This window comes from Coregonus clupeaformis, chromosome 7 (genome assembly GCF_020615455.1).
Source record: "Coregonus clupeaformis isolate EN_2021a chromosome 7, ASM2061545v1, whole genome shotgun sequence".
Lineage (NCBI taxonomy): Eukaryota > Metazoa > Chordata > Actinopteri > Salmoniformes > Salmonidae > Coregonus > Coregonus clupeaformis.
This window is the reverse complement of record NC_059198.1, coordinates 43,763,260-43,777,176: the sequence shown is the minus strand read 5'-3', so window position 1 is coordinate 43,777,176 and position 13,917 is coordinate 43,763,260. Positions and strand designations below refer to the sequence as shown.

Genomic DNA, 13,917 nt, shown 5'->3' with positions numbered 1-13,917 from the left:
GAGTTACATATGGGGTAAAACAAAACATAAAGTCAAAAATACAACAGAAAATATATATACAGTGTGTGCAAATGTAGCAAGTTATGGAGGTAAGGCAATAAATAGGCCATAGTGCAAAATTACAATTAGTATTAACACTGGAATGATAGATGTGCAAGAGATGATATGCAAATAGAGATTCTGGGGTGCAAATTGGCAAAATAAATAACAATATGGGGATGAGGTAGTTGGGTGGGCAAATTTCAGATGGGCTGTGTACAGGTGCAGTGATCGGTAAGGTGCTCTGACAACTGATGCTTAAAGTTAGTGAAGGAGATAAGAGTCTCCAGCTTCAGAGATTTTTGCAGTTTGTTCCAGTCATTGGCAGCAGAGAACTGGAAGGAATGGCGGCCAAAGGAGGTGTTGGCTTTGGGAATGACCAGTGAGATATACCTGTTGGAGCGCATACTATGGGTGGGTGTTGCTATGGTGACCAATGAGCTAATATAAGGAGGGGATTTGCCTAGCAGTGATTTATAGATGGCCTGGAGCCAGTGGGTTTGGCGACGAATATGTAGTGAGGACCAGCCAACAAGAGCGTACAGGTCACAGTGGTGGGTAGTACAGTGGGGAGAACAAGTATTTGATACACTGCCGATTTTGCAGGTTTCCCTACTTACAAAGCATGTAGAGGTCTGTAATTTTTATCAAAGGTACACTTCAACTGTGAGAGACGTAATCTAAAACAAAAATCCAGAAAATCACATTGTATGATTTTTAAGTAATTAATTTGCATGTTATTGCATGACATAAGTATTTGATCACCTACCAACCAGTAAGAATTCCGGCTCTCACAGACCTGTTAGTTTTTCTTTAAGAAGCCCTCCTGTTCTCCACTCATTACCTGTATTAACTGCACCTGTTTGAACTCGTTACCTGTATAAAACAAACCTGTCCACACACTCAATCAAACAGACTCCAACCTCTCCACAATGGCCAAGACCAGAGAGCTGTGTAAGGACATCAGGGATAAAATTGTAGACCTGCACAAGGCTGGGATGGGCTACAGGACAATAGGCAATCAGCTTGATGAGAAGGCAACAACTGTTGATGCAATTATTAGAAAATGGAAGAAGTTCAAGATGACGGTCAATCACCCTCGGTCTGGGGCTCCATGCAAAAACTCACCTCGTGGGGCATCAATGATCATGAGGAAGGTGAGGGATCAGCCCAGAACTACACGGCAGGACCTGGTCAATGACCTGAAGAGAGCTGGGACCACAGTCTCAAAGAAAACCATTAGTAACACACTACGCCGTCATGGATTAAAATCCTGCAGCGCACGCAAGGTCCCCCTGCTCAAGCCAGCGCATGTCCAGGCCCGTCTGAAGTTTTCCAATGACCATCTGTATGATCCAGAGGAGGAATGGGAGAAGGTCATGTGGTCTGATGAGACAAAAATAGAGCTTTTTGGTCTAAACTCCACTCGCCGTGTTTGGAGGAAGAAGAAGGATGAGTACAAACCCAAGAACACCATCCCAACCGTGAAGCATTGAGGTGGAAACATCATTATTTGGGGATGCTTTTCTGCAGAGGGGACAGGACAACTGCACCGTATTGAGGGGAGGATGGAATGGGCCATGTATCGCGAGATCTTGGCAAACAATCTCCTTCCCTCATTAAGAGCATTGAAGATGGGTCATGGCTGGGTCTTCCAGCATGACAACGACCCGAAACACACAGCCAGGGCAACTAAGGAGTGGCTCCGTAAGAAGCATCTCAAGGTCCTGGAGTGGCCTAGCCAGTCTCCAGACCTGAACCCAATAGAAAATCTTTGGAGGGAGTTGAAAGTCCGTATTGCCAAGCGACAGCCCCTAAACCTGAAGGATCTGGAGAAGGTCTGTATGGAGTAGTGGGCCAAAATCCCTGCTGCAGTGTCTGCAAACCTGGTCAAGACCTACAGGAAACATATGATCTCTGTAATTGCAAACAAAGGTTTCTGTACCAAATATTAAAATCTGCTTTTCTAATGTATCAAATACTTATGTCATGCAATAAAATGCAAATGAATTACTTAAAAATCATACAATGTGATTTTCTGGATTTCTGTTTTAGATTCCGTCTCTCACAGTTGAAGTGTACCTATGATAAAAAATTACAGACCTCTACATGCTTTGTAAGTAGGAAAACCTGCAAAATCGGCAGTGTATCAAATACTTGTTCTCCCCACTGTATATGGGGCTTTGGTGACAAAACGGATGGCACTGTGATAGACTACATCCAATTTGCTGAGTAGAGCGTTGGAGGCTATTTTGTAAATTACATCGCCAAAGTCAAGGATCGGTAGGATAGTCCGTTTTACGAGGGCATGTTTGGCAGCATGAGTGAAGGAGGCTTTGTTGCGAAATAGGAAGCCGATTCTAGATTTAACTTTGGATTGGAGATGCTTATGCTGCAGGGCAGGATGGATATAGATCTGTAGCGGTTTGGATCTAGTGTGTCACCCCCTTTGAAGAGGGGGATGACCGCGGCAGCTTTCCAATCTTTGGGGATCTCAGACGTTATGAAAGAGGTTGAACAGGCTAGTAATAGGGGTTGCGACAATTTCGGCGGCTAATTTTAGAAAGAAAGGGTCCAGATTGTCTAGCCCAGATGATTTGTAGGGGTCCAGATTTTGCAGCTCTTTCAGAACATCAGCTGTCTGAATTTGTGTGAAGGAGAAGCGGGGGGGCATGGGGAAGTTGCAGCGGAGGGTGCAGAGCTGGTGACCAGGGTAGTGGTAGCCAGGTGGAAAGCATGGCCAGCCGTAGCAAAATACTTGTTGAAATTCTCGATTATTGTAGATTTATCGGTGGTGATAGTGTTTCCTAGCCTCAGTGCAGTGGGCAGCTGGGAGGAGGTGCTCTTATTCTCCATGGACTTTACAGTGTCCCAAAACTTTTTGGAGTTAGTGCTACAGGATGCAAATTTCTGTTTGAAAAAGCTAGCCTTTGCTTTCCTAACTCCTTGTGTATATTGGTTCCTAACTTCCCTGAAAAGTTGCATATCGCGGGGGCTATTCGATGCTAATGCAGTACGCCACAGGATGTTTTTGTAATGGTCAAGGGCAGTCAAGAGAACCAGGGGCTATATCTAAGACAGACAACCCAGCTCATAAAGTTATGCAAGTATCTTAAAAAGCAGGTTGCAGCTCGCACAAACCATATAATAGACAGCAGGGATCTTAATCTAGGAGGAGATGGTATCTGCTGCTGTTACCAAGAAGCTTGACCTTGCAAGCTAAAGTTAGCCACTTTGCAAAACCCAGCTGGAGAGAATTTATTTGGCACATCTTAGACTGAGCCCTGGGGGACACCAGTGGTGAGAGCACGTGGTGCTGGACACTACGCTGACAGACACAGCAAACCTTCTTGCCACAGCTCGCATTGATGTGCCATCCTGGATGAGCTGCACTCCCTGAGCCACTTGTGTGGGTTGTAGACTCCGTCTCATGCTACCACTAGAGTGAAAGCACCGCCAGCATTCAAAAGTGACCAAAACATCAGCCAGGAAGCATAGGAACTGAGAAGTGGTCTGTGGTCACCACCTGCAAAACCAGTCCTTTATTGGGGGTTTCTTGCTAATTGCCTATAATTTCCACCTGTTGTCTATTCCATTTGCACAACAGCATGTGAAATGTATTGTCAATCAGTGTTGCTTCCTAAGTGGAGAGTTTGATTTCACAGAAGTGTGATTGACTTGGAGTTACATTGTGTTGTTAAAGTGTTCCCTTAATTTTTTTTGAGCAGTGTATATACACAGTTGAAGTCAGAAGTGTACACACACCTCAGCCAAATACATTTAAACTCAGTTTTTCACAATTCCTGACATTTAATCTGCTCCAAAACCGCCATAAAAAAGCTACGGTTTGCACCTGCACATGGGGACAAAGATCGTACTTTTTGGAGAAATGTCCTCTGGTCTGATGAAACAAAAATAGAACTGTTTGGCCATAATGACCATCGTTATGTTTGGAAGAAAAAGGGGGCTCCTTGCAAGCCGAAGAACACCCTCCCAACCAAGAAGCACGTGGTGGCAGCATCATGCAGTGGGGGTTCTTTGCTGCAGGAGGGACTGGTGCACTTCACAAAATAGATGGCATCATGAGGAAGGAAAATTATGTGGATATATTGAAGCAACATCTCAAGACATCAGTCAGGAAGTTAAAGCTTGGTCGCAAATGGGTCTTCCAAATGGACAATGACCCCAAGCATACTTCCAAAGTTGTGGCAAAATGGCTTAAGGACAACAAAGTCAAGGTATTGGAGTGGCCATCACAAAGCCCTGACCTCAATCCTATAGAACATTTGTGGGCAGAACTGAAAAAGCGTGTGCGAGCAAGGAGGCCTAAAAACCTGACTCAGTTACACCAGCTCTGTCAGGAGGAATGGGCCAAAATTCACCCAACCTATTGTGGGAAGCTTGTGGAAGGCTACCAGAAACGTTTGACCCAAGTTAAACAATTTAAAGGCAATGCTACCAAATACTAATTGAGTGTATGTAAACTTCTGACCCACTGGGAATGTGATGAAAGAAATACAAGCTGAAATAAATCACTCTCTATTATTATTCTGACATTTCACATTCTTAAAATAAAGTGGTGATCCTAACTGACCTAAGACAGGGAATTTTTACTAGGATTAAATGTCAGGAATTGCGAAAAACTGAGTTTAAATGTATTTGGCTAAGGTGTATGTAAACTTCCGACTTCAACTGTATATGGCAACAGTGCGCAATGCCTCATTTATCATAACCATTGCAGATAACAAATCCTAACTGCTAAATTGCCTCATATTCAGTCCAAAAAAAGGTGTGCAAATATTTGTATGAACATAAGATTCAACAACTGAGACAAACTGAACAAGTTCCACAGAGTGAAGGAAAAGCAGCCAACAAGTGCTCAGCATATGTGGGAACTCCTTCAAGACTGTTGGAAAAGCATTCCAGGTGAAGCTGGTTGAGAGAATGCCAAGAGTGTCCAAAGCTGTCATCAAAGCAAAGGGTGGCTATTTGAAGAACCTCAAATATAAAATATATTTTGATTCGTTTAACACTTTTTTGGTTAATACATGATTCCATATGTGTTATTTCATAGTTTTGATGTCTTCACTTTTATTCTACAATGTAGAAAATAGTAAAAAATCAAGAAAAACCCTTGAATGAGTAGGTGTCCAAAATTTTGACTGGTATTGTGTGTGTGTGTGTGTGTGTGTGTATATATATATATATATATATATATATATATATATATATATATATATATATATATACACACACAGTGGGGAGAACAAGTATTTGATACACTGCAGGTTTTCCTACTTACAAAGCATGTAGAGGTCTGTAATTTTTATCATAGGTACACTTCAACTGTGAGAGACGGAATCTAAAACAAAAATCCAGAAAATCACATTGTATGATTTTTAAGTAATTCATTTGCATTTTATTGCATGACATAAGTATTTGATACATCAGAAAAGCAGAACTTAATATTTGGTACAGAAACCTTTGTTTGCAATTACAGGGATCATACGTTTCCTGTAGATCTTGACCAGCTTTGCACACACTGCAGCAGGGATTTTGGCCCACTCCTCCAAACAGACCTTCTCCAGATCCTTCAGGTTTCGGGGCTGTCGCTGGGCAATACGGACTTTCAGCTCCCTCCAAAGATGTTCTATTGGGTTCAGGTCTGGAGACTGGCTAGGCCACTCCAGGACCTTGAGATGCTTCTTACGGAGCCACTCCTTAGTTGCCCTGGCTGTGTGTTTTGGGTCGTTGTCATGCTGGAAGACCCAGCCACGACCCATCTTCAATGCTCTTACTGAGGGAAGGAGGTTGTTGGCCAAGATCTCGCGATACATGGCCCCGTCCATCCTCCCCTCAATACGGTGCAGTCGTCCGGTCCCCTTTGCAGAAAAGCATCCCCAAAGAATGATGTTTCCACCTCAATGCTTCACGGTTGGGATGGTGTTCTTGGGGTTGTACTCATCCTTCTTCTTCCTCCAAACTCGGCGAGTGGAGTTTAGACCAAAAAGCTCTATTTTTGTCTCATCAGACCACATGACCTTCTCCCATTCCTCCTCTGGATCATCCAGATGGTCATTGGCAAACTTCAGACGGGCCTGGACATGCGCTGGCTTGAGCAGGGGGACCTTGCGTGCGCTGCAGGATTTTAATCCATGACGGCGTAGTGTGTTACTAATGGTTTTCTTTGAGACTGTGGTCCCAGCTCTCTTCAGGTCATTGACCAGGTCCTGCCGTGTAGTTCTGGCCTGATCCCTCACCTTCCTCATGATCATTGATGCCCCACGAGATGAGATCTTGCATGGAGCCCCAGACCGAGGGTGATTGACCGTCATCTTGAACTTCTTCCATTTTCTAATAATTGCGCCAACAGTTGTTGCCTTCTCACCAAGCTGCTTGCCTAGTGTCCTGTAGCCCAGCCCAGCCTTGTGCAGGTCTACAATTTTATCCCTGATGTCCTTACACAGCTCTCTGGTCTTGGCCATTGTGGAGAGGTTGGAGTCTGTTTGATTGAGTGTGTGGACAGGTGTCTTTTATACAGGTAATGAGTTCAAACAGGTGCAGTTAATACAGGTAATGAGTGGAGAACAGGAGGGCTTCTTAAAGAAAAACTAACAGGTCTGTGAGAGCTGGAATTCTTACTGGTTGGTAGGTGATCAAATACTTATGTCATGCAATAAAATACAAATTAATTACTAAAGAATCATACAATGTGATTTTCTGGATTTTTGTTTTAGATTCCGTCTCTCACAGTTGAAGTGTACCTACGATAAAAATGACAGACCTCTACATGCTTTGTAAGTAGGAAAACCTGCAAAATCGGCAGTGTATCAAATACTTGTTCTCCCCAGTGTGTGTGTGTGTGTGTGTGTGTGTGTGTGTGTGTGTGTGTGTGTGTGTGTGTGTGTATATATATATATATATATATATATATATATATATAGATAGATATCTATATCTATCTATCTATCTATACACACACACACACTGTATACTGAAATGACTCCAGCTTAAAACCATAACATTTCTCTCCGCCTATCTCAAAGCAAGTCAATGGGGGGGGGGGGGGGGGATGCAATGAAACTAAGCGCCACAGTCTCATCTACACAACAAAAACATGCCAAGGAGCTAGGCTAAACCGCCCACACACACTTACATACACTGAACAAAAATATAAAACGCAACATGTAAAGTGGTCCCATGTTTCATGAGCTGAAATAAAAGATCCCAGCAATTGTCCATATGCACAAAATGCTTATTTCTCTCAAATGTTGTGGACAAATTTGTTTACATCCCTCTTAGTGAGCATTACTCCTTTTCCAAGATAATCTATCCACCTGACAGGTGTGGAATATCATGAAGCTGATTAAACAGCATGATCATTACACAGGAGCACCTTGTGCTGGGGACAATACAAGGCCACTAAAATGTGCAGTTTTGTCACAACACAACGCCACAGATGTCTCAAGTTGAGGGAGCGCGCAATTGGCATGCTGACTTCAGGAATGTCCACCAGAGCTGCTGCCAGAGATTAATGTTCATTTCTCTTCCATAAACCGCCTCCAAAGTCGTTTTAGAGAATTTGGCAGCACATCCAACCGGCCTCACAACCGCAGACCACGTGTAACCACGCCAGCCCAGGACCTCCACATCCGGCTTCTTCACCTGCGGGATCGTCTGAGACCAGCCACCCTGACAGCTGATGAAACTGTGGGTTTGCACAACCGAATAATTTCTGCACAAACTGTCAGAAACCTTCTCAGGGAAGCTCATCTGCGTGCTCGACATCCTCACCAGGGTCTTCACCTGACTGCAGTTCAGCATCGTAACCGACTTCAGTGGGCAAATGCTCACCTTCGATGGCCACTAGCACGCTGGAGAAGTGTGCTCTTTACGGATGAATGCAGGTGGCGTATATGGCGCCGTGTGGGAGAGTGGTTTGCTGATGTCAACGTTGTGAACAGAGTGCCCCATGGTGGCGGTGGGGTTATGGTATGGGCAGGCATAAGCTACGGACAATGAACACAATTGCATTTTATCAAATACACAGAGATACCTTGACGAGATCCTGAGGCCCATTGTCGTGCCATTCATCCGCCGCCATCACCTCATATTTCAGCATGATAATGAATGGCCCCATGTCGCAAGGATCTGTACACAATTCCTGGAAGCTGAAAACTGGCCTGCATACTCACCAGACATGTCACCCATTGAGCATGTTTGGGATGCTTTGGATCGACGTGTACGACAGCGTGTTCTAGTTCCCGCCTATATACAGCAACTTCGCAGAGCCATTGAAGAGGAGTGGGACAACCTTCCACAGGCCACAATCAACAGCCTGATCAACTCTATGCAATGGAGATGTGTCGCGCTGCATGAAGCAAATGGTGGTCACACCAGATACTGACTGGTCTTCTGATCCACGACCCTACCTTTTTTTAAGGTATCTGTGACCAACAGATGCATATCTGTATTCCCAGTCATGTGAAATCTATTGATTAGGGCCTAACTAATTTATTTAAATTGACTGATTTCCTTATATGAACTGTAACTCAGTCAAATCTTTGAAATTGTTGCATGTTACGTTTATATTTTTGTTCAGTATAGTTGTTGCTTCTTTAGATCTCCCGTCTTTCTACCGGATATTTTAATCTCTGTCACATCAAATCAAATCAAATTTTATTGGTCACATGCGCCGAATACAACAGGTGCAGACATTACAGTGAAATGCTTACTTACAGCCCTTAACCAACAGTGCATTTATTTTAAACAAAAAAAGTAAAAATAAAACAACAACAACAACAACAACAAAAAAAAGTGTTGAGAAAAAAAAGAGCAGAAGTAAAATAAAGTGACAGTAGGGAGGCTATATATACAGGGGGGTACCGTTGCAGAGTCAATGTGCGGGGGCACCGGCTAGTTGAGGTAGTTGAGGTAATATGTACATGTGGGTAGAGTTAAAGTGACTATGCATAAATACTTAACAGAGTAGCAGCAGCGTAAAAAGGATGGGGTGGGGGGGCAGTGCAAATAGTCCGGGTAGCCATGATTAGCTGTTCAGGAGTCTTATGGCTTGGGTGTTTGCATGTGCAGTGCGCTTTTTACAATGGTGTTTTCTTGCCAATTGCATTTTTGAAAAGACATTAATTCACACGTAGACTACTGCCTTGTGCACATTACTGCACTTTTAATGTGAAGAAATAGTAGTTTAGCAACATTTTAAGTTAAACGTTCTGATCTGTCACATCAGCCTCATTGCTTTTTTTATTTCTTTTTATGTAGCCTAGTCAGGCCTACTGGTTGTATGAGTCTATTTGGAATAGGCTATTTCTTCCGCACACAGAACGACAACCTGACCAATAGTCCGCACACAGAACGACAACCTGACCAAAAAAGTACTATGGGGGATAGTAGATCGACATAGGCTAGTAATTTTGCTCTTCATTACTCGTCTTGTTGGCTGAGGATAAGTAAATGTGGACAGTTATTCTAACATCTTTAAAGTGCACATCAGAATTTGTTAAGAAGGACGCATGCCGTTGCATCCTCGAGTTGCATGTTCTGTTAAGTTGAATTACCATAATTGAATCGTACTTTCCGTCATTCTGAACACCGTGGGTGGACGCCCTTATCAGGTAACACACCAAATGCATATGGTCCGGTAAATTTCTCAAATAAATTAAAATGCTTCCGGTCAAATGTCCAACGCCACATTTTCCTAACGGAAACACTGAAGCACACACACACACACACAAAAGCTCAGTACAGCTCACGCAGGCAGGCAAGCAGGTACACACTACACACACAGGAAATCCCAGCTGATCCTAGCGATGGAAGCAAACCCTGTAAATTATCCTATACTGGAAACAGTAATCCTCCTGAGATAAGAGGGAAAAACTATAAAATAAAAAGTATGGACTAAAACTTCAGCTCAGCAACTTCTGTATTGATGTGCTACACACACACACACACACACAGGAATCCACTTGAAATCTACTATTAAAATAAAAGTATTGCCCAAAGTCGAAGCAAGGTGACTTCTTTTATATGCGAGTACTTACAGATGCATCCTAAAAATAAAATAAAAAATTATATTATATCCAAAACAAATCCAAGTAAAAAACAACAAACATTGACCTCTATATATACAAATAATAACAATAATGAAAAGGCAAACGTCATTCAAGGCTTTCAAGTTCTGAGTCTATAGATGCCTATTGGGCTTAGATATACAGAGAAACCAAATTGAGACAGCTTTGGCTGGCCTTAAAGAGGCGTCCTCCCTCTCCCCTCAGCTTGGTGGAAATGGGCTGGTGTCGTGCTTCACGCCTCAATGAGTTCCTATACAAATTAAAACACCTCCAAAAAATACTTATTTATGTGGTCTCCCCCCTCCTCCTCCCCAGCATCAAACCATTGGCACAGACCTCCGCCCTCGCTACTCCCTCCCCCAACTGCTCTGGGTTATACTCAGCTATGTGAGAGAGCGATAGATAGAGATAGAAAGAGAGGAAGAGAGAAAAAGAAAGCAAGAGCGAGGGAGAGAGAGAGAAGGAGAGAGGGGGAGGGAGAGGGAAGGAGAGAGGGGGAGGGAGAGAAGGAGAGAGGGGGAGGGAGAGCGGGAGAAAGAGATTGCAAAAGAGAGCAAGAAAGAGAGATATAGTGAGCAAAAGAGCGAGAAAGCAAGAGAGTGAGAGAGAAAGCAGCCAGAGCCTCTCAACATTAACGAATACACACTCCACACTGGCACTAATCTGAGCAACAAGAGGGAATGGGGAAGGAGGGAATATAATTACAGAGAAAGGGGATACGATTTGTGGATCAGATAGAGGATCAAAACTCCCACCACAGCAGAGCAGTCTGTCTGCACAACTATCAAGCAAGTCCTCATGTGGAGGAAGGAGGCTTCTGGAGGACTAGGAGCCTTCAAAAGAACCGTAGGCCTTCGGATAGAGCTACAGACCTAGTTGAACAGCTACAGACCATCTAGAATAACTACAGACCTGCTAAAATAACTACAAACCTGCTAGAATAACTACAGACCTGCTAGAAGAACTACAGACCTGCTAGAAGAACTACAGACCTGCTAGAAGAACTACAGACCTGCTAGATTAACTTACCTCCATAACTTACTACATTCGCACACACTGTATATATATTTTCTGTTTGTATTTTTGACTTTATGTTTTGTTTACCCCATTTGTAACTGTTGTTGTTGTTTTTATCGCACTGCTTTGCTTTATCTTGGCCAGGTCGCAGTTGTAAATGAGAACTTGTTCTCAACTGGCTTACCTAGTTAAATAAAGGTGAAAAAAAAAAAAAAAGGTCTGTTAATGGCTACAGACCAGCTAGAAGAACTACAGATGGCATAATGGCTATAAAGGAAAGGTGATACCTAGTCAGTTGCACAACTGAATGCATTCAACTAAAATGTGTCTTTCTCATTTAACCCAACCCCTCTGAATCCACAACATCAGCGTGGACATCTGTGAAAAGCTACAGAGGTGCTACAGACTTGGTAGATGTACTAAAGAGCTGCTAGAGGAGCTCCAGGCCTTACTGAGGAGCATGTGACCTTCTCCAAGAGTTTTAAACTTTCCAATACAGCTTTGGGCAAGAAACCTTCCTGTAAGAAACGAGAGACAGAAACAAATAGATGAACAGCCTTACCTGCTTCACCCTTGGCCTCCCAGGGGAGAACTTCCTCTTGGAGATGGCAGGCTTCCCCATGCCAATCTTGGGAGTTAAGGGAAAAAAGGTTGTGGTGGTGGGAGGCACACTAGCACTGTATCCAGAATGAGGCTGGGCCTGTGGCGGAGCCTGGGCCTGGATTTGGACCTGAACACAAGGAGGGCTGGCCTCCTTGGGGAAGGACTCTGTAGGGAAGGGGGACTGGATCAGCATGAGCGAGAGCTCGGGAGACATTCTATGGGAGGCCTTGGGGGCTTTATCCTCTCCCCTCGGCGAGCTGAATTCCGAGAAGCTGCGGTCGCTGGCGGGAATGATATCCATTTCTACCGTAGTATCCATGTCTACGGTGCTCTCCAGTTCAGGCAGTTCAGCCATGGGACTAAGCTCCTTTTCTCTGATTGTATCCTCTACAACAGGCAATATATTTGGAAGCAACACCTCCCCCTCGTCCAAAATACTTTGAGGCAACTCCTCGTTCTCTAACTCCTGCAACTTCTCCTCAACCGCTTTTTCTGCAACTGCATCCTGCACCTCCTGCATGGGTTCCAGAACATTCTCCTCAACAGTAGTCTCCATTGCAGCCAATTCCAAAGGCTCCATTTCTACAGGTGCTACTTCCATAGGCTCCTCCTCCTCTACAGGAGCCTCCTCGGTAGTCTCCTCCAAAGGCTCATGGGATATTTCTTTGGTGGGCGTGACTAAAGTGGTTTTTGAGTCCTCCGATTTGGTCTCCTCCCCCTCTACATCACAGGGTAATGCCTCCTCGGGCGCTGCACCTTTTCCCGTTTGTAAAGAGTCTGATATTTCCAGTTCCTGTTGGAAATCGTCCACGGGTGAGGCGGGAATCTGGGAGGCGAATGGTGACACGTCCGCTAGAGTTCCAGACCTCTGGGGAGACTCCCGGCCCTCCGTCAGGGTAACTGTCACCTGAATCTCCTGCGCCAGTTCAGCACCTGGAACAGAGAAAGCAAAATCAAATAAGAGCACAAGCTTGTTTTTTTTATCATGCTTTATTGAATGGATGTTGCGCTGATCTTTTTCCAAAGTCACACCTAAAGCAAGTGGAGACTAAGTGGTTGGGGGAAGTTATACTTAGACATTGTTATTGTGATTTTAAAGCATACACAAGGGCACCAAAACATTAGGAACACCTGCTCTTTCCATGACAGACTGACCAGGTGAATCCTGGTGAAAGCTATGAAATATTATTGATGTCACTTGTTAAATCCACTTCAAATCACTGTAGATGAAGGGGAGGAGACAGGTTAAATAATGATTTTTGAGCCTTTAGACCAGGGCTGCCCAACCCTCCTCCTGGAGATCTACTGTCCTGTAGGTTTTCAGTCCAACCCTAATTTAGCATATCTGATTCAGCTAGTTAAGGTCTTGTTGAGCAGCTAATAAGTAGAATCAGGTGTGTTAAATTAGGGTTGGACTGAAAACCCACAGGACAGTAGATCTCCAGGAAGAGGGTTGGGCAGCCCTGCTTTAGACAATTGAGACATGGATCGTGTATGTGTGCCATTCAGAGGGTGAATGGGCAAGACAAAATACCATAATTGAATCGTACTTTCCGTCATTCTGAACACCGTGGGTGGACGCCCTTATCAGGTAACACACCAAATGCATATGGTCCGGTAAATTTCTCAAATAAATTAAAATGCTTCCGGTCAAATGTCCAACGCCACATTTTCCTAACGGAAACACTGAAGCACACACACACACACACAAAAGCTCAGTACAGCTCACGCAGGCAGGCAAGCAGGTACACACTACACACACAGGAAATCCCAGCTGATCCTAGCGATGGAAGCAAACCCTGTAAATTATCCTATACTGGAAACAGTAATCCTCCTGAGATAAGAGGGAAAAACTATAAAATAAAAAGTATGGACTAAAACTTCAGCTCAGCAACTTCTGTATTGATGTGCTACACACACACACACACACACAGGAATCCACTTGAAATCTACTATTAAAATAAAAGTATTGCCCAAAGTCGAAGCAAGGTGACTTCTTATGGGCAAGACAAAATATTTAGGTGCCTTTGAACGGGGTATGGTAGTAGTTGCCAGGCGGTTTGAGTGTGTCAAGAACTGCAAAGCTGCTGGGTTTTTCACGCTCAACAGTTTCCCATGTGTATCAAGAATGGTCCACCACCCTGAGTGGCGCAGTGGTCTAAGGCAC

At 43.9% G+C, this 13,917-nt stretch overlaps 1 protein-coding gene across 1 annotated transcript in view; it reads right to left on the bottom strand.

Moving 5' to 3' along the window:
• Window positions 1-13,917, bottom strand: part of LOC121568683 (histone-lysine N-methyltransferase 2C) — a 242,145-nt gene that overhangs the window by 120,006 nt on the left and 108,222 nt on the right. The window contains exon 13 of the mRNA XM_045221547.1: window positions 11,710-12,683. Coding sequence (XP_045077482.1) covers window positions 11,710-12,683 — 974 coding nt within the window. The remainder of the gene's footprint in view (window positions 1-11,709; window positions 12,684-13,917) is intronic.